The 21,730-nt window shown below is 45.6% G+C and overlaps 1 protein-coding gene across 13 annotated transcripts in view; it reads right to left on the bottom strand.

The window, feature by feature from the left end:
• The window catches only part of RARB (retinoic acid receptor beta), a 1,029,560-nt gene that overhangs the window by 26,108 nt on the left and 981,722 nt on the right, over positions 1 to 21,730 (bottom strand). For all 13 annotated transcript variants that reach the window (XM_074405735.1, XM_074405733.1, XM_074405734.1 and 10 more), the window contains one exon: positions 3,349 to 3,509. In XM_074405735.1, the coding sequence (XP_074261836.1) occupies positions 3,349 to 3,509 (161 nt within the window). The remainder of the gene's footprint in view (positions 1 to 3,348; positions 3,510 to 21,730) is intronic.

Below are 21,730 nucleotides of genomic sequence, written 5' to 3'. Positions count from 1 at the left end.
AGGAAAGCCTCTCTCTCTCTTAGGTCAGAAGCAGAGGCTGAGAGTGGAATGTGAATGCACGGAGTTTACGTGAGAGGAGAGCCCAGGAAGTGCTGGAAGAGCAGGGTGGGCAGGGAAGGACAGCGGCCAGCAAGCATCACTGTGGACACAGGCTCCATCCAGGTGGGAAACTCTGGGAGATGGTTTAGAGGGTAACCAAGAGTTCTCCTGCCCAAGGAATAAGGAAGCTGACGGGTTTGCCTCTCCAGCTTCCATTCAGCAGTGGTGAGGGACCCGCCCGCAGGAGTGTCAGTGCCTCACACGTGAGCCAGCCTGCAGGAGGGAACCCTGGTCATGCCAGGGCACGTGTTCTGGGAGAGGGCAAATGCTGTACGCTGTGTTTGTCCGGCCCTCCTCCACATTAGAGTGGGAGCCATTTCACCTGGTTACTAGGTGAGTCAGCGTCTGAAGACTGGCTTGGCCATGCTAATGTAGCATCTGGAGGAAATGGAGGGGTCCCCGATGTAGCAATTAATGGCCCTAGACACTGTCATATATGTCTCTCACCTGACCTGGCTCAAAAGCCTCTTTTAGGAAGACCTCCCCACTCTGATCTCTTTTCCTGACTTTCTTGGAGCTACAAGATTGATTTATTCCTGCGTCACAGCTCTCTCCTAAGTAGACGCCTCCAATGGCCCCAGATTACATTCTCGGCGGCAACCCTCTTGAGGGATTCTGTGTGTAGTCAGTGGTTGAAAGAGCTGCCTGGGGTCCGACTGTTCAGGGTCAAGTCTCACCTCTGACACATGTTGACCGAGAGACAAGGGGGAAGTTATCTAGCCCTTCTGGATCGGGCTTTCGCATCTGTAATATGAGGGCAATGAAACCCAATTCAGAGAGTCCTCATAAGGAATAAAAGACTTAGTACCCTTACAGTACTTAGCATGGTCCCTAGTACACAGTAAATGCTCAATAAATATTAGATGTAACAATGATTACAACGATAATAATAAAGATTTTTTGACCACAGCCTGTCAATTACTGTTATTACAGACTAAAATACAGACTCGCCAACTGGCACTCAAGACCCTGCCAGGCTTTGCCATCCTTACGTCCCAGTCACGCTCAGCTCAACACCATCCAGCCCTGCACAGCACCTGTTTTCTCTCATCTTCTCTTTCCGTCCCTTCCCACTGTCCCAGCCTGAGTTCCCTCATTTCTTAGATCAAGACGCCCTCACCTTGATACACAGCCCAGTCCAATGCCTGAAATGCTCCTGAACGGTTGGCAGTTAGTAAATCTTCCTAAAAAAAATGAATGGCGTGCTCTCTGGGATTGGTTACGCATCATGTTACTTTTCTGTATTGTCAGATGCGCCCATCTCAGGGGGCCGGGCCCCTGGAGGGTCAGTTCACATCCAGGAGAAGCTGCGTGGTGGGATGACGTTTCTGCCACTCCCACTACTGGGGAGACAGTTTCAGGTCCCACCACAGCAGCTTTTCATAAAGTATCTCATTTCATCCTCCCAATGATTTCACATTATTCCCATTCAGAGATGGGAAAACTGAGGCTGACAGACATGAAGTGTTCACTTTCCCGGGGCTGATGGTGGCTGAGCAGGACTCGAACCACACCCCTGTGGTTCCTGGCCTCTGTTCTGGATGCATGCTGTCACCTTCCACCTCCTCTCCAGGTGAAAGTGAAAGCTCCCTTGCAGTGTCCAGTCTTGTCCTGCCTTGTGTCCTTGCTCTGGGATGGGACAGTGCTCCCTATGCTCAGCGAAGACTGGTTGAGGTTAAGCCAACCCTCATTCTTGGCCTGGCAGACATGCCAGTGTTTATTCTGGCTGGCACCCATGGGTGAGGCGGGCCCCAGAGTACCACCCTGGGTCTTGCTTCTCAAAGCCCATCTCATCTGCTCTTCAGAGTGTGGTCTACAGGCCAGTAGCATGCAGCCCAGCAGCTTAGGTCAAGATGCCCTCACCTTGATACACAGCCCAGTACAATGCCTGAAACACTACTGAATGCCTGAAATGCCCCGAGGCCATGCCTACTGCACCAGAGCTGCATTTTAACAAGATCGCCAGGTGCTTCAGACACAACCTGAGTTTTGAGAAGCACTGCTCAAGGTTCTGCTTCTAGGTGAGCCGAAGTCTCTGGCCTTAGCCAGGAGGCTTGTCCATTTAATATGGGGCCAGCCCTTCAGAAGTGGCCAGCCCTTCACCAGTTTCCATGGGCACCCCTCCGGGCCTGCTCCTGGTCACCAGTCTCGTGTTGCATACCACGGCGGCACCAGCATCCTAGCGCACTACACCCCTGCTCACCGCGAACGCTGCAAAGGCCCACTGCTCACAGCTCTTTTTTCTTTCTGGCATCACTGTTTTGTCTTTTTATCTCGAGGACCTTCCATGCTATCCTTTTTCTAGAATACCAGCAAGTGCTATAATAATGGGATTTTTTTTTAAAGTATGTTAACTATAGCATTATAGGTGAGTGACCTGAGCTTTTTAGAGGCCACAGCAACATTCTAGTTATACTGATTCATCAAATAGCTACTGAGTGTCTACTACCCGCCACAAGTTAGAAATATACATCAGTGAACGTAATACACGCAAAAACCACTCGGAAAAATTAAAGTACCTCATGACCTCTCCACTGGATGATCCAGACCACCCAACATACACCTCCTACCTTTTTATCTCACTTCTCTTTTTCCTGCCTCTATTTCTTATCTCAGTGAAAGGCCATTCCTAGTGGAACGCTGGGAAGCAGAGGGGGAACATTCACTCAACAGGGCATGGGGCATGCTGGCCCCAAACTTCTCGGCCCTGGCTTAGGGGTTTTCTACACGTCCTCTCACAGAAGGCAGACTTTGGCCCAGGGCATGGCCGCATTACCTTGGCTGGATTTCATAGCTGGATTGGGGTTTTTAAAAGACTGGGACCTTTTCCCCCGTCCCTCTGTACAGATGTCTGTCATGACCCAGGTCATGTTTCACAGGCTTTACTTGTTTCCTTCACCATATCGAAGTCCCTGAGAGCAGCACTGAATAGTTCATGATGCCAGGGCCTAGAACACAGCCTGCCACATAGTAAATGCCCAGTTAATGCATCTACAGTGAATGCATCTGTGCATGACTGCAGTGAGGAGCACTCAGCCTGCTCACTGACTGCCCAAGCCCAAAGGCTACTGCACAGGCGAAGTGGCTACTACATACCCCCAGCTGGCTAACAGGCCAGTCCCTGCCAGACCCAGGGCAAAGCGTGTGTGTGCGTGTATGTGCGCGTCTATGTACACATGCACGTCTCCGCACACAAGCATGTGCAAGGTTTCCACACTCCCAGCAGCCTGGGGCAGGAGCATCTCTTACCGTAGTGTATTTACCCAGCTGGCAGAGCGAAGGGAAAGTTTCTTGGTGAGCTTTTCGGATCTTCTCTGTGAGGTCGTCCAGCTCAGCTGTCATTTCATAGCTCTCTGTGCATTCTTGCTTCGAAGTCTCCTTCTTCTTCTTGTTCCTGTCATTCCTGACAGCTGGAAACGAGAGAGAAGGCACATCAGGGGTCACTGAAGGCTGGTCCCATGCTCCTGAGCTGGGAGGTTCCACCTTGCAATGCTGCCTTAGGCTCACTTGCTATTTGGGACAGGAACAGTGGGAAGAGGTGGTAATAACACATGTCTCTGGAATAGGGATTTGGCAGGCAGGAGGCCCAGGCAGAGAGCTAGCTGTCTTTCTGTATATGCATGTGCCTGTCAGTTCTTTGGAAAGCTTGGGCTCACCCAGGAGGCTCAGAGTCTTGGCTTGTCAGATAACTTTTGCTGTGGACTGGATCTCTTAGAGAGAGAAGGATTTTTCCAAGAGCTTTACCCTCCAAGGGGATGCCCTGGGTGACACTGTAAGGGAAGGGTCAAGGTTGCTGAACACAGCCCCTGTTGCTTCATAGTTAGTATTTCCTAGCTAAACATTTCAGTGTCTTTGCTTTTTCGTTTTCTGAATTAAGTGACTGGCACTTTTGAAGAAACTCATCTGAGAGGAGAAAAGGATTAGATTTTCAAACCTTCAGGTTTTTCTGCTTTCTAAACTTTCGGTATGAACCATGTTATCTGTTTTGGTCCATAAAGTTACTTAAAAATAATAATTGAGGCTGGGTGTGGTGTCTCACACCTGTAATCCCAGCACTTTGGGAGGCTGAGGCAGGCAGACCACCTGACGCTGGGAGTTTGAGACCAGCCTGACCAACAGGGAGAAACCCCATCTCTACTAAAAATGCAAAATTAGCCGGGCATGGTAGTGCATGCCTGTAATCCCAGCTACTTGGGAGGCTGAAGCAGGAGAATCACTTGAACCTGGGAGGTGGAGGCTGTGGTGAGCCAAGATCGTGACATTGCACTCCAGTCTGGGCAACGAGTGAAACTCTCTCAAAAAAAAAAAAAAAAAAAAAAGAAAGAAAGAAAGAAAGAAAAAAGACAGTAATAATAACAACTGATACAGTATGAAACCCTTAGCCTGGAAAACCATTCATTCCCTTATTTGCAGGTAGCCACTCAACTCCACATTGTGTCTGGAACAATGGACCCATAGCAGGTGTCTGTGTCCGTTCCCTCTGCCCGCTCTCAGCCAAGCACAAGGAAGCCCATGCGTCCTCCTGCAGCAAAGGCCCCTGGGATGACTTCAAACCCAAGTGTAACTCAAAGCTCTAGCCCCTGGCTAGGATCTCCTAGGGAAAGAAACTGAAACCCAGGGAGACCGACAGGTGAAGCCAGACCATGCCACCTCCTCCATGGAGTCCACGTTCCCTGGGGGCCCAGCGGATGCCAGGCTGGATGCTGCCTGGCTGTGCACGCCACCACCGTGACCTGGGAATCTGCGCTGCAAAATGACCCCAGGCGTAATCCGATCTGCCTTAAGAGGATCTAGCCTGATTGACTCCCTAAGAGCACACGGGCGACTTGAGAACTGGCCGTTCCCTGGGTCCACACCATGAGAACACCCATGTTTGGGGTAGGAGCTGAGGGCACAGTAACACAATAGCAGGAAGAGAGAGGAAGTGGTGAGAGGAAAGAGCAAGGGGTGAGAAGGAGGAAGGAAGGAAAAAAAGGGAGGTGAACGGAACCACAAAATCAGTGTCTGTATGAGCCACTCTTACCTAACCAGAACGAAGGGCAGCTGGGGAGAAAAAGAACATTTTTTGAGTATCTTGAACATGGTATCACAGCATCTCACTTGCTCCTCTTATCAGATAGTCAAGTTTCAGCCCATTTTGCAGATGAAAAAAAATGAGTCTTGGAGAAGTTCACCTGCTCAAGTTCATATGCTCAAGTCCACATGGTTGAGGAGTTCTTTCCTCACTTGGACTCACTTACTTATTCCTCAGGAAACTGACAGGTCTGAAGAGACCCCTCTAGACAGTTTCCTTCCCCCAGGACTCTGAAATGACACTGCTCATTGGCTCAGAAAGTTTCTAGATCACTGGCAAAATGAGTGAGCAGCACAGCCTCAGCTGTAGTCTTTCCCAGAGCAGACTGGCCCCTCAAGACATCTGTGACGAGATCCCTCCCAGCCGGTCGGTGCAGGATGCTGGGTGAGAGCAGGTGTCGTGATCCAAAGCAGAGAGAACAGAAAGAAGCCGGTGGGCAAAGGAGACACATGAGTGGGAAAGGGTCGTGCAGGGCGGCAGAGGTGGCTTGGAGGCTCTCCACGAGCATGGAGTCTGGGCTGCTGAGGGGAGGTGATGGCCTGAAGGCTTGTGCGTGAGTCCACAAACTCTCAGGTGATCAGAACCCCTCTTTTTCCTTGCCTCTACCAATGGCCTTCTTTAGCTAATGAAAAGTCCAATCTAAGTGTGGAGGGTCCTTCTGAAACAGAGCCCCGGGGAAAGGTACTCTGCAGTGTCTCACAAAGTTATACGCAGAGTTATCCCATGACCGAGCAATTCCTCTCCTAGGTGTACATCCAAGAGAATGGAAAATATGTGTCTGGGCAAAACTTGCACATGAATGTTCATGACAGTGTGACTCACAATAGTTAAAAAGTGGAAACAACCCAAACATCTGTCACGTGACGGAGAAACGGAATCTAGACATCCTTCCGATGGAATATTATATCATAAAAAGGAATGAATTATTGACACATGCTACAACACAAATGAAGCTTTAACATGTACACAGTAAAGCAGCCAGTCTCAAAAGGCCACATGCTGTGTGATTCGATTTATATGGATGTCCAGATGAGACCAATCCAAAGACAGAAAGGAGGCTAGCGGCTGCCAAGTCTGGGTGCAGGTTGGTGGGGAGGGAGGGTCGAGGGTGTTGATGAGTTCGGGGTTTCGTTTTTAGGAGATGAAAATGTTCTGGACTTAATGGTGAAGGCTGCACAACTTAGTGGATACACTGCACACCCCTGAACTATACAGTTTAAAATGATGACTGTTATGCTACATGAAATATATCTGAAACATCACCAACAAAAAACCCATAGCTCTGTGGGAGGCAACAGTTCGCTAAACAGCAGGAACTGCTCTGAGTTGATTCTGAAGCTGAGATGACATCGACAGCCGCACTACCCTTGAGGGATGGTGTGGCAAGGGCCAGCTGGGGCATCAGCAGGTGAAGAATCCGAGCTCGTGAAATCCCCACAGTAAGCCAGGTGAGGTCGGCATTACAACGCCTTTCCTACAATCAAGGAACTTGAGGCCCACACCACCACGTGTGAACGCAGTGGAGTGAGCATTTCAGCAGAATGTGCAGAAAGCAGAGAGAGAGAGACCACAAAACAGACTTAACAACCCACCCAAGGATTCTCCATAATCCTATCCACAGGGAGGTCTATAGGACCCGCATCTGCTCCTAAGCATTCGGCTTCACTGTCCCCATCCACCATCAGAGGCCTGAAAAACTCCGATGACAGCTCTAGAGGGTTAGCAGGAGAGTGGAGATGCTGCCGTGAGCTCACGTGAGTATCTGAACCAAGCAAGCAAGGGAGAGTTGAGGTCTAGCAAGAAGGGGCCCTGGGTGAGCTACAGCTGGGCACCAAGCAGGGGGTCTCTGTTGGGTTGTACGGTGAGAGCACCTGCTATCTGCAAAATCACAACTGTGAAGCCAGAGCACACTTTTCTGTGCTTTGGGGCCCGAATTTGGAGCACCCTTTCCAGCTGACGTGAAGGGGACCAGGGCATAACCTCAGGCTGCTTTCCATACTCCTTTTGTCCTCTATGTGAAGACTGCCACCACTGTCTGTGTGACTGAAGGACTCCCGGAATGATCACAAACGCTTCCACACCTGCAAAATGTGGCAACAGCCCCTCTGGTGATGATGCCCCAATGACATACAGCTTCGTTAAGTTGAAGGACAAATTTTCTAAACACGTGGCTTCAGCAGCAGCTTCCCTCCATGGTTTTCAACTCTAGAAGAATGCAGACACTGTGTCTGAGAAGGGCTACCAAGAACAATCAGAATCATGGAGGTGACACAGTGCACAAGAAGCCACGGGGGCCTGGGAGTGGTAGCTCTGTCCAGCTTCTTGGAACCACCGGTCCCTGTGAGGCCTCATGGTCAGCAGCTCCTGGGGCAGGGCAGGGCAGAGTCTCGTCCCCTTGGAGGCCAGCAGCGGGAGGCAAGGGGTGACGCAGGTATTGCAGGGGAAGTCAGGAGATCTGAGCGAGTGCCAGCTCCACCATTCACCTCCTGCGGTCAACTCCAGAGGAGGCAGCTCCCCTCAGAGCCTCGCCCAGACGGCAGCAGCACCTGCACGGACATGCACAGACGGTGTGCTAGGCGGTACAAAAGCAGACTCCTGGAAAGGCCTATGTGACTTAGTTACGCAGGAAGAATGTAAGGCCCTTCCGTGGGGAAATGGTGACCTCAACACCAAGGACTTGTGGGGATTACTATGGGGCCTGTGGCTGTCAGTGACAGAGGAGACTTGCCATAAAAAATGGTGCTTGGAGAAGCCGTCACAGTGGCACCAAATGAATGAGTGGACTCATTTGTTCCTTCATTGTTTTGTTCATTCATTATTCATTCATTCATTCAATGAATATTTATTGAGTATCCACTATGTGCCATTGCAACATAGGATGGTTCTTGATGCCATGGAGCAAAAGCTTATGGTAAGAGACAGACATTAATCATATAATAAACTGTGACAGTAATAATAGAATATTGGCGTCACTATTATGACATGTACTGCAATTTATATACAAGTTATTATTTACCACTAAAGGGTTAATTACAACTATCGTAAAGCCTTCTATTCATGGTACTTGATCCTCACAACAACCTAAAAGGGAAGGTATCACTAGCATGCCCATTTTGCAGACGAGAAAATGGAGACACAGGAAGGTGAGTCATCTGCCCGAGGCCAGGCATCCTGTGAGATACGGTCAGGATCAGAACTCAGGAAACCTGGCCCCGGGCTCGCACTCTTAACCACTGTGCTCTGAATCTGCATCTGCTCCACATACACATAGTCCACAGCGCAGTGAGTGCAATGAAGGATGCTGCAGGGAGCTTTGCCTGTGGCCCGGGGATCCTGCTGGTCTTAGATTAGGAAGCTAATGCTGGGGAATTGGCAGGGTAAGCTGACGGGTGCTGTGGGATGGAGGGTAGGGAGATGACTCTCTTCTCTGGGAACTTGGAGTGTGCATCTGATGCTCAGCCCCAAAGCTTGCCTGGGATGTTTGATGGCGGGCCTCTTCTTTCCCTCTGATTACAACTGACTGGTATAGGCATTCATATATCCGTGCTGGATCTGGGGGTTTGACAAGCTGCCTTCAGGTACGGTGCACCCCTGGGAGGGAATGGGCAGGCAAGGAGAGGAGCAAATACTGTCAAGCCTGCATCAAAGCCCTCCCCGCCAAGTCTGAGACTGTCTGAAAGCCAAGGGCCACATGTTACCTTTCTCTATGCCCCCAGGGCTTAATACTGCATCTGACCTGTAGAGGGGGCCTGCAAAACTGTTTTGCAAAAGACGAGATAGACATGTAACTCAATGTGGAGTTCTGCCCACCGTCAGGGCCTAGGTGTGGCGATACAGAGTTCACCTCGGCCTCTTTCTTCTAGAACTGAAGGGTCGTGTTAGCACGTTGGGGCCTGCGGGGAACCACTAACTGCTCTCCACCCCTACGGTAGTAGCCAGAAGGTTGATGAAGCAGGTGGGGCATTCAGAGGGTCACAGATGTGATTTATACACCTGATAGAACCCTGCCCGATGTTTGCAAAGCGCTTCTTGGATGAAAGGGGCTCCATAAAATATCAAGTATTCTCCTTGTGAGGGGCTAAGTGCTACAAATCAGATTTGGGGGCATAAAAGTAACATATTTATGATCCACTATCATATTGCAAATGAAATGAATGTAATAAAAGTGTCACTTATACAAATACCTCTGATGTACGGATCTCGACCTATGAATATGAAAACAGACACCCAAGCACTTTTATTTGAATGTCTAATCATGGAAATAAATGAAGTCATGTTCACTTTAATGTGTGCATGTATCTGGAATATTGATTTTCATGCACACAATAAAAATTTAATGCAGGAAACATGCAAAAGATGTAGATTTCACTTGGATTCAGCAAGAGATGAAAACAATCCTTCTCTAAAAATCCTTTCACTTCAAAAAAAAAAAAAAGGAAAATACAATTGATGATATTTTTGCCCATAAAGTTCTTTATATTCAGTTTAGCAAAGGAAGCATAATGGTCTATTTATTCTTGCTTGGAAATTAAAGTCTGGAATTTGTTCATCTTGACTCCTCAGCTCCTTGCTAACTCCAAGAATAATGGGTCACAGTTGGTGATTAGAGCTATGGGGTTGTCATGAGTTGGGGATGGCCTGTAACTAACACACTGCTATATTTAAAAGAAAACTACATAAAAATGTGCTTTAATTTTAGTTAAAAAATCATTTTCTGATCTCATTATGTAAATGAACTACCAAGGATCTGAAGGCAGGTGGATCTCTTACTAATTGTTAGAGGCTTACTTTTCCCACAACCTAAGGATTTAACTCAAGCATTTAACATAGCAGGTCCCACTAGAAACTGGGTAGAATTGGGGTGAATAAATACTTTCTCCACATCAGAATCTGCCTGAAGGTGGAACTGTGCTTTTTTCCTAATCAACTGCCCACCATGTGAATGCTAGTTGAAACCGAAATAAATAAACAGAGAAACAGGGTTAGTGAACGAGGCTGCCGCTAAGTTTTCTTGCCATTCACGAGATGAGTGCCTTTTGGACCAGGCTGAGGGTAAGACACCAAAGAGTACTGTTGAATGAATAAAGTTATTTCACTACCAAGGACCTTGATTTCAGGGTTTGTAAAATGGGGGTCCAAATGGAATCCTCAGAGGACTGCTTCAAGTCTGCAACATGGTGGCATATGTGCAAGGACTTCAAAAGGTGACAGGAGGCCGCGTACAACCTGGACGTCTCAGGGATGGCCTGGTGTCCATTGTGCCAGCAATCAAGCAGGGAGCATGCCTAGAATGTTTACAGAACATTACGCCAGGTGCGGTGGCTCACATCTGTAACCCCAGCACCTTGGGAGACCTAGGCAGGCAGATCATGAGGTCAGGAGTTCGAGACCAACCTGACTGATACGGTGAAACCCCTTCTCTAATAAAAATACAAAAACAAATTAGCTGGGTGTGGTGGCGGGTGTCGGCAGTCCCAGCTACTTGGGAGGCTGAGGCAGGGGAACTGCTAAAACCAGGGAGGCAGAGGTTGCAGTGAGCCAAGAAGGCACCACTTCACTCCAGCCTGGGCGACGGAGCGAGACTCTGTCTCAAAAATAATAATAATAATAGTAATTTTTACAGAATATTAAATATTCAAGTCTTGGGGGAAATAGCCTGGACATAGCATTCTGAGAGTTTCACAAGGATCTTCCAGCCTAGCTCAGCTTCTTAAAGTTATTCAAAAAAGTTACAGAAAATCCCTGAAATATCCAAATGTACAGATGTCAAATACTTCTTTGTCAAGTGGTATGTTATGCTTAGGATATGTTCAAAACAAACTTAATCACATTTCTCTCACTGGTTGTTTTTTCATATGCAGATTAGACCTCTTCCTGCGTGGACAGTCTTTCAAATATTCTTTCCTCCTCTACGTCAGCTGCTAAGGACAGCCCTACTGCGGTCTCATTTGTTTTCGGACAAGCACAGTGTGGTGGGCATTCTTGCAAGGCAAGAGACTTAGTTTTAGATGAAAAATCCTTTTCTTCGGACATATGAGCTATAAGAAATATCTCAAGTTCAACTCCAGAAATGAGAAAAAAGAAAATGTTCTGGCATCACGTGTCAGTGGGAACTCAACACTGAGCAGCTGAGGGATGACACGCAGTACTGGGATACTTTCCTTCATTACTGGCACTGATTCTTTGTACATTTCCTCTGGCTGCAATGGGCTATGCTCAATGACAACACTGCCTGAAGCCTGTCTAAAGAGGCACACTCGTCTGTGGCTTCGTCTTTGTGACACAGCTACCCAATATGACTAAGAGTTGACATGAAGTCCTTTGCTGATGGCATACAACTGAAAGTTAAAAAATGGAGATTGAAGACATTGTGACTGGCCCTCTGCTTTTTAACCAGGAGTAAACTCACACACTTACTGCATGATCAGTTCACCTTGTTTTTAAAAACCTCTGATCTAGGGGGGGAAAAAAAACGTTTAGGATCCCTTCCTTAATCGGTTTTTATAGGCAGGAAATTCTTTGCTACACCAAACTCAAATTCACTTCTGCTGAAGCCCAAGCTGCCCTTGTATATCTGAAACACTGCTGAGTGGGTCTTTTATAACTCTTTTTAAAAAAGGCAGACAGTCTAAGGTTCAGGAATCAATAGTCTCCAAATAGGGGGTCCCATATACCTAGGGTAAAAAAGTTGAGCTGGGACACAAGCACACCCCTTTACCTTTCTTTCATGGAGTAGGCATAGACTGCCTTTCAAAAACAGTATCTAATGACGGGCAGGAGGGCGAAAAAGAAATTTCCCAGCAGCAGACTGTTCCAGATAAGCTTCTATCTTGGTCTGTGTCATGTATATTCTTCATAACAAGTTATGGGTTTTTGAATATTAAATAACAGTCTCTGATGATAAAATATAATGGCCCGATCTTTCATTCCTACTGTCCTTTAAAACCCAATATGTTTTTAGCAAATGAACTGAAGTTCTGTTTGATATTTTCATCACACATCTCCTCTTAAAATGTTATGTAAAATAGAAATGAAGTTTTTCTCAGCCTAGGAAAAGTTCTGAGAAGCAGAAGTTCTAAGAGACCATAAGGAGGACCACCCAACTGTTCCAGTCAAGACCACAGTAGATCAATCTGGAGCCAGCTTGGACCTGGGAAAGAGCTCGGGTAAGATCAGTGGAATTGCCTACCCAATGAGAAGCCCAGTGAACCAGAAACACAACCCGACTTAGCCATGGCGCTGTGAAACAGCAAATGCTTATAGTCTCAAGCCACGGCGCTTGGGGGTGGTTTGTTACACAGCCGTGATCTGTGTAATATAGTCCGTGTAAGGAGTGTTTTTACACAACAGTATCACGTGTCCAAATGCCGTTTACCCTACAGGATATCTGAATACATGGTTCTCTCCATTCAGCATTTGAGACAAGAAAGAAAACAATGGGTCATTCCTAAAACTCTAAGTTCCAGATCCCACCCACATCTGTTACAACACACAGAAATGACAGCACTGTTCCCCACAGGTCTTAAACAATAGGAAAGGATCTCTGGACAAATGGAAGGACCCTGGGTAAAATTTCAAAGGCCTGTATTTTAGCTTATCATTTATTGTACTAACTGTCTAAGCTCAGAATAGTCTCTTAATGTCTCTGAGACTCAGTTACCTCATCTGAAAAATGAGGACATTAATTTTGATCCATTCTACACAGGATCTCATACATATTTAGATGTATACATGATTGCAACACAGTGTAACATGTCAAAAATAGTGGGAGTCCTATATCAATTTGTTTATCCACCATTTATAGAGTCCCGTAGCCACTAAAGAAACTGAGTCAAATAAAGCATGAGGGGTTCTCCCTTCAATAAATGAAATGCACATGAAATATGACATAGAATGTAAGGTTTTAATATACACAAAAGCTGTGAAATGTGAAATGTTAAGGCAACAGTGGAGGAAGGAAGGTATAAAGAAAACAAGGAAGGAAGGACGGACAAAATGAGGAAGGGAGGAAAGAATTTTTATCCAAGACAAGACCCGCATTCCAGCCTGGTGCTACATAACTGGAGATTAAAGGGAAGGCTGAGTATGGCAACTGTCAGTTTAATAACTTTCAGTTATTTAAATAGCTTTCAGTGGGTTCATCTCTAACATTAGGACTTTCTGTTCGAACATGGCTTAATCAACATATATGACCACGCTCAGATCCTTGGGATTCAACATTTTCTGAAACTGTTTAACATACGTGATGGATTTTTGCCTGAGCCATCCATGTGTCAATAAGGCATTTGAGAGATAGACAAATGGCTTATAATTTTGCCAGATATTTGCCAAATACCCTGCTAAGATATTAATGTAGAGAAGCTCTCGTGTGTTGTCAAATAAATTTTAGAAACCCAAATCATTAGAGAAATGGTCTACACGTAGATATAGTAGGTGTTTATATCACATAGGTTAAATTAAAAACCTCGCTTTACAGCATTTCAAATGGTCTACGCCAGTTTATATACCCCTAAGTGATTCTCAGTGAGGTCCCTGAAGTGGTAAAGTTTCTAAGGGTCTTCAGAATCCACACATATAAATCTTGTTCAGTATAGCTTTTGATCTAAAGGCATTCTATTAATTTTAATTTTCAGAAAATTGGCAGTTCCGGTATGAGGTGTAAGCTAGCCCACTATTGGTTATGATCAGTCAATTAACTATAACCGTCTTTCCTAATAACTATAGATCTGAACAGTGTCTTATAACTGGGAGTTTTTAAAAATCCATCTATCCATCTGTCTATCCATCCAACTAGACATCCAAGAAAGAACTTCCTGTTTATCAAGTCCCTCTGCCTACTCATTCATCCACACATCCATCTTCCCATCCTTTCATCTATCCATTTGTTCAACCATGCTGCTGCCCATCTATCTTTCCCATTTTCCATCCATTGATCCACCCATGCATCCATTTGTCCATCTGTCCACGCTTTTCATCCATTCATCTGTCCATCTACCTGTCTGTCTGTCTCTGTCCATTCATCTTCCCACACCCCCCATCCATCCATCCATCCAACCATATATCTATTTATTTCTTCCTCTGTTCAAATGGTTATTGAGCATGTACACTTTGTTTGGCACTATGCATGTTAAAGCAAGAGTGAGAAGGTATCATTTCAAGAGATTCACACTCTACTAAAAGGCACAATCATCTAAAGAAATAACTATCCTGCACTGAGCTAGATGTCAGAAGAGAGATATTCAGTCTTAGACTTAGGCAATATGAATTCAAAATCTAAGGGGCTGGTTTTAAGATGTTACTGAGACTTACAAATGAGGAAGTTGATAATTTATCCTGTGGGGCTATGCGGAAAAAAATCTCGAGAGAGAGGAATCTTGAGCAGAATGCCCTTATAAAAATATGCTAGGTCCTTTTCACTCAGATATTCTCAGTGGATACTGGACTATGGTCCGGTACCTTCTCTATATATTTCTTAAATGAATGGGGCTTTGAGAGGCTAGGAGACATTCTGAATGAAGAGAGCAATGTGTGCAAAGGCCTAAGGGTTGGAAAAACATGGCTCCATGATGGAATTTAGTTTGGGGGCAGCCTTTAAAGGATGGGGTGTTATTCAAGAGGCCAAAGGGGAGGGAAGAACATTCTGGATGGGAGAGAAATATGAGAAAATACTTCCAACAATGACTGCATCACGTTTTGAAGGGGAGTGGAGTGGTTGGTGTCACTAAAGAAAAATGTGGAGGTAGGGACTGGTGGGGAGAAATAAGGAGGACAGAGAGAAGGGGGGAGATAGACTGAAGCACTGAAATATACAGGACTTGGCTACACAATGAAAATGGGGATGAAGAAGAAGACTTAGAGGTAACAGTAAGGTTTTAACCCCGTGTGGGCTACTGATGGTATCAAAACAGAGAAGAAACACAGTGTAGCTACTGGGGCGGGGGGAAGCCAGGTTTTGGCAGAAATATGACGAATTTGATTCGTGGGGAGGTGAATTAGGAAACCAGAGGCTGTCAGAGACACGGCATTGTGCACTTGGCAGTGGAAGAGCTCCAACATTAGATTATTCAGGAGTCAAATCTTAGACATGACTGTTGAAGTCATGAGTGAGGATGAATAATCTAAGTGAGAGAGGAAAGCCACAAAAATAAAAAAAGGAGGCTGGTAACTAGTCTTTGGGAATTGCTGGCAGTTAATGGGAATGGGAAAAGGATACAGAGATGAAAGCAAATGAACTGTGGGAGGAGCTGGAATAAAAATCCATAGAAACCAATGGAGAAAAGAATTTGAAGTAGCCGCCTGGCCAAGTGTTCAAGCAGCCGCCAGTCAGAAAGAATGAAGAGGGAGCAAAGTTCATTGGTTTTGGCAATGGAGAAAGCAGTGACTTTCGAGAGAACATTTGTAGCAGAGCAATGAGGACAGAAGCCAGACTTGGGGGTGGGGAAGGTTAAGAGGAGGCCAGAGAAAGCCCTTCAAAACTCAACCTAGAAAATAAACTTCAGGCCAAGCACTTGAAAATATGCTTTTCTGTAATCCAACCTGTAGAAGAGGTCAGTGAAACCAACCATGTTTACAAACACAAAAAGGCTGTATGAATTTCCCAGAGAATCTGAAATTGCTCATTTGCAGAGAGGCTCACTGAGGGTCAATATGGAGTGAGATCTTGAAAGATGGGTTCACTTAAGAACTGTCTGTGAAAATATCCAAAGCAAAAGGAGACTTGAGCTAACCAAAGGCTGGGAGAAGGGAGTGCTTTCCAGGCAAAAAACAGAGCCAGTTTTCAGACTTAGAGAGAAGCAACAGGGCAGCTTTGGAGGTCTGCAAAAAACAGGGTGAGGCTTGCAGTTCTGGGCAGTGGCTGGACCACAGCTCATATGATCATGTGAACTTGGCCAAGGAGACTTGGCTTGTAAGTTTACTTGGGGTTGCTGTTTAGAAGAGTCACTGTTCATGGTGAAGAAATGATTGGGGGTACAGGGACGACTGAAGTAGTTGCTAGAAGTTCCGAGTGAGAGAAGAGGGATGTCTGAACTAGGGAGGAACTGAACGGATGGGTCAGGGTAACAGATTGCAGGGTGCCAGGCAGCAGGAAGGGTCAAGGGTTTATAGCCCGCACAATGGTGAGGGAACAAAGGAGGAGGAACAAGGGCCTCCTCTTTCTCCACTTGGAATTCCAAGTGCCCATGTGCCCCTCAAGTGGAGTTATCCAGTGTGTGCCATATGTAATTGGTTCTCTGGGTTTCAGGCTCAGGAGACGTGAGAGGCTGCAGAGAGAGCCTTGGGAAAAGTCTACTTACGATTGGAATGGTGTCCGTGGAAAGTGATGATGAATTCCTTAGTCCCTATGGGTATTGTTCCTTCTAGCTCTTGACTTCTAGAAATTGACTTCATGTGAAATAGACTCAGTTATTCATTCCACTAATAGTTACTGAGCTACTACTGTGCATCAGATGTAGACAAAGGCCGCAGAGGAAATCAAAGCAGAAGTCTCTGCTTTCATGGCAGAGCGTGTGTGTGTGTGTGTGTGTGTGTGTGTGTGGTAGAGGGAGAATGCAAGGCCATGTGGAAGCAAAACACAAAGCAGAACTCCTTTCAAGTATACTCTAAAGACACCTAAACAGCACGTCATTGTGAGAAAATGCCTTAGGCAAGGATGGATCCACATAATTGACTGACCTCCTTTGCACAACAGGAATTGTTTATAAGAATTACTAGGAGAAAATAATAACGATTCCTTGCCCTTGGTTTTGAAATGCAAAGATGAGAGAAATTCCAACCCATGACGGAAATTCAAACTCATAATTGCCAACTGTCACAGACCAGTTCCTCAGACTGGGGCTGTAGAGTGTGACCTGGACTTCTCTAGCATCTCCCTCAGCTGTGAGGACAGTTTGGCATGAACACGCAACATCACTGCGATCATCAACCTCAGTCCTTCAGGGGTGCTGGCTGTGCTAAGCACATGACATACGTTCTCATTTAATTCTCACAGCAGCCCCAAATGGTAGATGCACGATTGACTTCCCAAGTTGCAAGTGAGGAAACTTTGGCCAAGACACTTTAAAAGTCACGTTTAAGCCAGTAATTTACAGGGCCTAAATTTGAACGCATTTCGATCTAATTTCAAAGCTATATATTGGTCATACAATAATTCTGAAAACTTTTTGCCTTTTCAAAAGATTGGTGCTGGTAACAAGAATGTAATGAGGACTGTAACTAGGAAATTTTTCTGCTTGGCCGTGGTTGTCCTGAGTGCCATTGAGGGGTCACTCTCAGTCCACATGTGTAACTAAAAGAAAATGCTAAAAAATGAAACAGCAGAAATAAGCCACAGTTCCCAAGTCAATCTCAGCATATGAAGTGTTGGCTAGAATTGTAGCCAACTTAGCCTTCCCCTGAGTGAACTTATCAATTTCTCAATATAAATAGATCATCCCAAATTGCCCTGTCTGTAAAGGATTGCCGAATCCTATTTAGTTCACAAAAATCTTCTTTCTCGCCTACAGAACTTTAATTCTCAGGTATTTATTTCTCTGGAGAGTCATTTGAAAAAGAAATAAAGGCATCTTCACCATTCTCTGCATAGCTTACAGCCATAGTCCTGAATGTCTAATATTAACAGAAAATCCAGTTTCTATTCCTGGGAATGCTTCTGCTAAGGGGTCAAAAAAAAAAAAAAAAAATACAAGAAGTCCAAGAAATAACATACAAAACGTTCCTGCCAGAGCTTCACAATCCACTTCCCTTTGCCCTTCCTTTAACACCCACACCCATGCCCAGAGCAGGCTTTCTTTCCCTTTTAATCAAAAAGACATCTGCTAATGCCTTCTAAGGCAGAGGCGGCCTCCAAGCCCTGGGGGAGAGAAAGGCAATGGTAGATCAGCAAGTAGTAGGCAACTCCAATCTCCCCAGGGCCAGCTATTTCTCACCAATCTACACCTTGAGGGTGTAAGATCAGTACCAAGAAGACAGGCTTTCAGATAGGGGGAAAGGCAGTTCATATCCAAGAAATAACTAGAGTACAAACAAAAGAAATCCTGGGCTACATGCAGTTAATTCTTAATGTGATCATTAATTTTCAAATATTTGCTGACCAAATGATACCCACAAGACTAAAACTTAATTCCGACAGAGCTAGAAAAAAAATGTACTGAGGATCCACTATGTTCTAGGTACTGTTCTAGGCACTGAGGATGTGACCTTGATAAAAGACGTTCCCAGCATCTTGGTGTTTATTTTCTTCTTGGGGAAGCAGATGATAAACAAATGCGTATCCAATACAGTGTCAGGTCACAAGTGTTACGAAGAAAAACAATGCAGGGAAGAGAGAAAGATCGACAGGGGGCACTGTGCTGTGAAGTGTGGCAGGAAAGCCCCTCTGATGAGGGGCCATCTGAGAAGAGAGCTGAAAGGTGAACGAGCAAGAGCTGGAAATATCAGGGAGCAGAAAGCATTGCATGTATGGAGGGAAAAGGGTTTGCCATGAGCTAAATAAGCTAGAGTAGCTATTTGTCAATTTACTCATTCATTCATTCATTCATTCACTAATTTTATTCAAATATTTACTGGGAACCTGCTATGGTTTGAATATTTTTTCCCTCCAAAACGCACCTTGAAACTTAATCCGCAATGTGGTAGTACTGAGATGAGGAGCCTTTAAGAAGAGACGGGACTGAGCGCTCTGCCATCAGGAATAGATTAACTCATTTATGAATTAATGGGTCATCATCAGAGGAACTGGTGGCTTTGTAAGAAGAGGAAGAGAGATGTGGGCTGGCACATTAACACACCCAAATCCCTCTCCCTGTGAGGCCCTGTGCCTTCTCAGGACACCACAGAGATTCCCTATCAGCAAAAAGACCAGTGGCAGTGCCTTGACCTTGGACTTCTCAGCCTCCAAAGTAAGAAATACATTCTCTTTTTTATGAATTATGCAGTTGCAAGTATTCTGCTATAACCCACAGAAAATGGACTACAGCAGAACCTATGTGAAAGCTGTGCCAGGCAGTGTGAGCGCTGCCAGAGGGGTTGATGGTGAACAGACAGACATAGTTCCTCATAGTGTCACACTCTGGGTGGCCAATTTTTCTCCTAGGAGTCCAGATAGACACGTTTTAGGCTTTCAGCCTTCCCCGTTTTTGGCACACTACTCAACTCTGCCCTTGTAATGCAAAAGGAGCCGGGACCACACGTCAACAAATGCGCAGGGCTGTGTCCCAATAAAACTTTCTTTACCGAAGTAAGCAGTGGGCTAGATTTAACCCACAGACTGCAGAGTTTGCTGACCTGTACACCAAAAAATGTCCTCGATTGTTAAGAAGTTGCTTGTGCAATAAATCCAAGTTAGGGAAGGAAATAAATGTAATAAAAAGTGAAACAATTAATACTCACCCCTCATGTTTGTTTTATTTCAGTTCTCAGGCAACTTAATAGATGTCATTTGTTATGTCGCACAGCAGTGCGTCCCCCAAGCCCTACACCTCCACACAGATACTTTCTCCTGGGAAATCCCCTCACCCCACCCTAACAACAGCCTGCAGTATTTCTAGACCCCTGCTCTTAGAGGTAGACCCACACATTCCTCACCCAACCACACTCAGATTAACGTGACATCACACCCTGAAAACACGTGGGGAAACACTGTGGCTAACACAGGTGACGTGGGCTTCTTTCAAGGTGGGGAAGAAGAGGGGGAGGGGAGGTCATCCAGAGAAAATCTGCACAGAACATTCTGCATCAGAATGTTTGAGCCGAGTGCTGGTTAACTAGGTGAAGAACTTTCCAGGCTGATGGGAAGGATCTTGGGAACATAAACAGAGTCGGGGAGGTGCCCGAGAGATGTCAGGGATGTTTCGACTCTCATGAGGCCTGGGAAGGACAGTTCGCCTCCAATCCTGCCAGGCTGCAGCGAAGACCCAGTGACAATCCACACAAATGTGTTCAGCAGATGCACGCCCAACGCCTTTGCAGGGCAGATGTTGTCCGGGCTGAGGGAGTGATGACATGTAAGATATTATGAAGGGAGTTTACTGATTGCTCCACATTCTTAGGAAGCAAAGCCTCAGATGATTGGGTTTCTTTTGGTGATGAGAAAGAGTTCTTCCAAAATTCTTCTTTTATAAGCATCCAAAGATTCTCCAAGGCCCCTGCATTACCCAACAGGGATTCTCACAAATAGCTGGGTCTAAATCACACAGAGATAAAGAGGAAGTGCTTAAAGATTCCTAGAGTTCTCTAAAGAAAAGTTCTCTAGGGCCGGGCACGAGGTGGCTCAAGCCTGTAATCCCAGCACTTTGGGAGGCCGAGGCGGGTGGATCACGAGGTCAAGAGATCGAGACCATCCTGGTCAACATGGTGAAACCCCGTCTCTACTAAAAATACAAAAAATTAGCCGGGCATGGTGGCACGTGCCTGTAATCCCAGCTACTCAGGAGGCTGAGGCAGAAGAATTGCCTGAACCCAGGAGGCGGAGGTTGCGGTGAGCCGAGATCATGCCATTGCACTCCAGCCTGGCTAACAAGAGCGAAACTCCGTCTCAAAGAAAAAAAAAAAAAAAGAAAAAAAAGAAAAGTTCTCGGCTCCCCAATCCTTGAGGGATAGTGACAAATATGCCTGGGCACCAGAGACAGAGGCCACCCTCCCTCACGGAGACTCCCATCCAATGAAAGGGCAACAAGAGGCTAGGAAGGCAGAAAAGTCTGTAGGTAGCAGTCAGTACAGTTCTGTTTTATTTACTCAAATCTTTCAAAGAAAAAAAAAAGCAAAAGATGGCAGGAAGAAAATCACCTCCTTAGAATTAAAAATTTGAATATGTAAGTACTTTTACTCCTCATGCATTTCATAGTATTCACCAAGTGAATTAGAGTTTACCCGTCTGCCTTTGCAGGATATCTGTTTTTATTTTCAACCTTTAAAACACAAAAATCATACCTTAAAATGTATATCATTAATTCCTCTAGTCCTGACAATTGGAATATGTATTTACATTTCAACCTATCTGCTACATAAACTCTCAGACATACCTAAAGTAGAGACCATGATGTCAGCCTCCATTCACTAAACATTCTGCTTCATTGGTCAACTCATGGCCAAACTTATTTCATTCCTACTCCCACCCCTCCCAAGATTGTTTTGTAGTAAACCCTAGACATTGAATATTTACACCCGCAAGTATTTCAGAATTCTTTCTTCCATGACCTTTATCATACCCTTGGTTCGTTTTAGAGGGGTGCAGTATTATCTCCTTCAGGTAGATTTTAGTAGGCAGAAAGACAGAGAGAGAACTGACCTTCTAAGAACTCGAGAGAGGAAACTGGACTGAGAGGTGGGGTGCCCACTCCATTTAGATATATGCAAAGCAGGGCCAGCTATCTTGGAAATATCTGAGATGCAGGCAGACAGGTCAAAGTACCCTAACAAGCCACTGGCATGAAAATGATCCCCTTTCCCTTTACCAAGTCCCTTCCACTCAAAAACCAAAGCACATTTAGCAAGAGCTGGCAGCCCTCTCCCAACCCCAGCCATTTACAATGTATGGGCTAACTGTGCATGCATTTCAGG

The sequence above is a fragment of the Saimiri boliviensis genome, chromosome 9, assembly GCF_048565385.1.
Source record: "Saimiri boliviensis isolate mSaiBol1 chromosome 9, mSaiBol1.pri, whole genome shotgun sequence".
Lineage (NCBI taxonomy): Eukaryota > Metazoa > Chordata > Mammalia > Primates > Cebidae > Saimiri > Saimiri boliviensis.
Note: the sequence above shows the minus strand (reverse complement) of the source record. Positions and strands in the feature narration are given on the sequence as shown.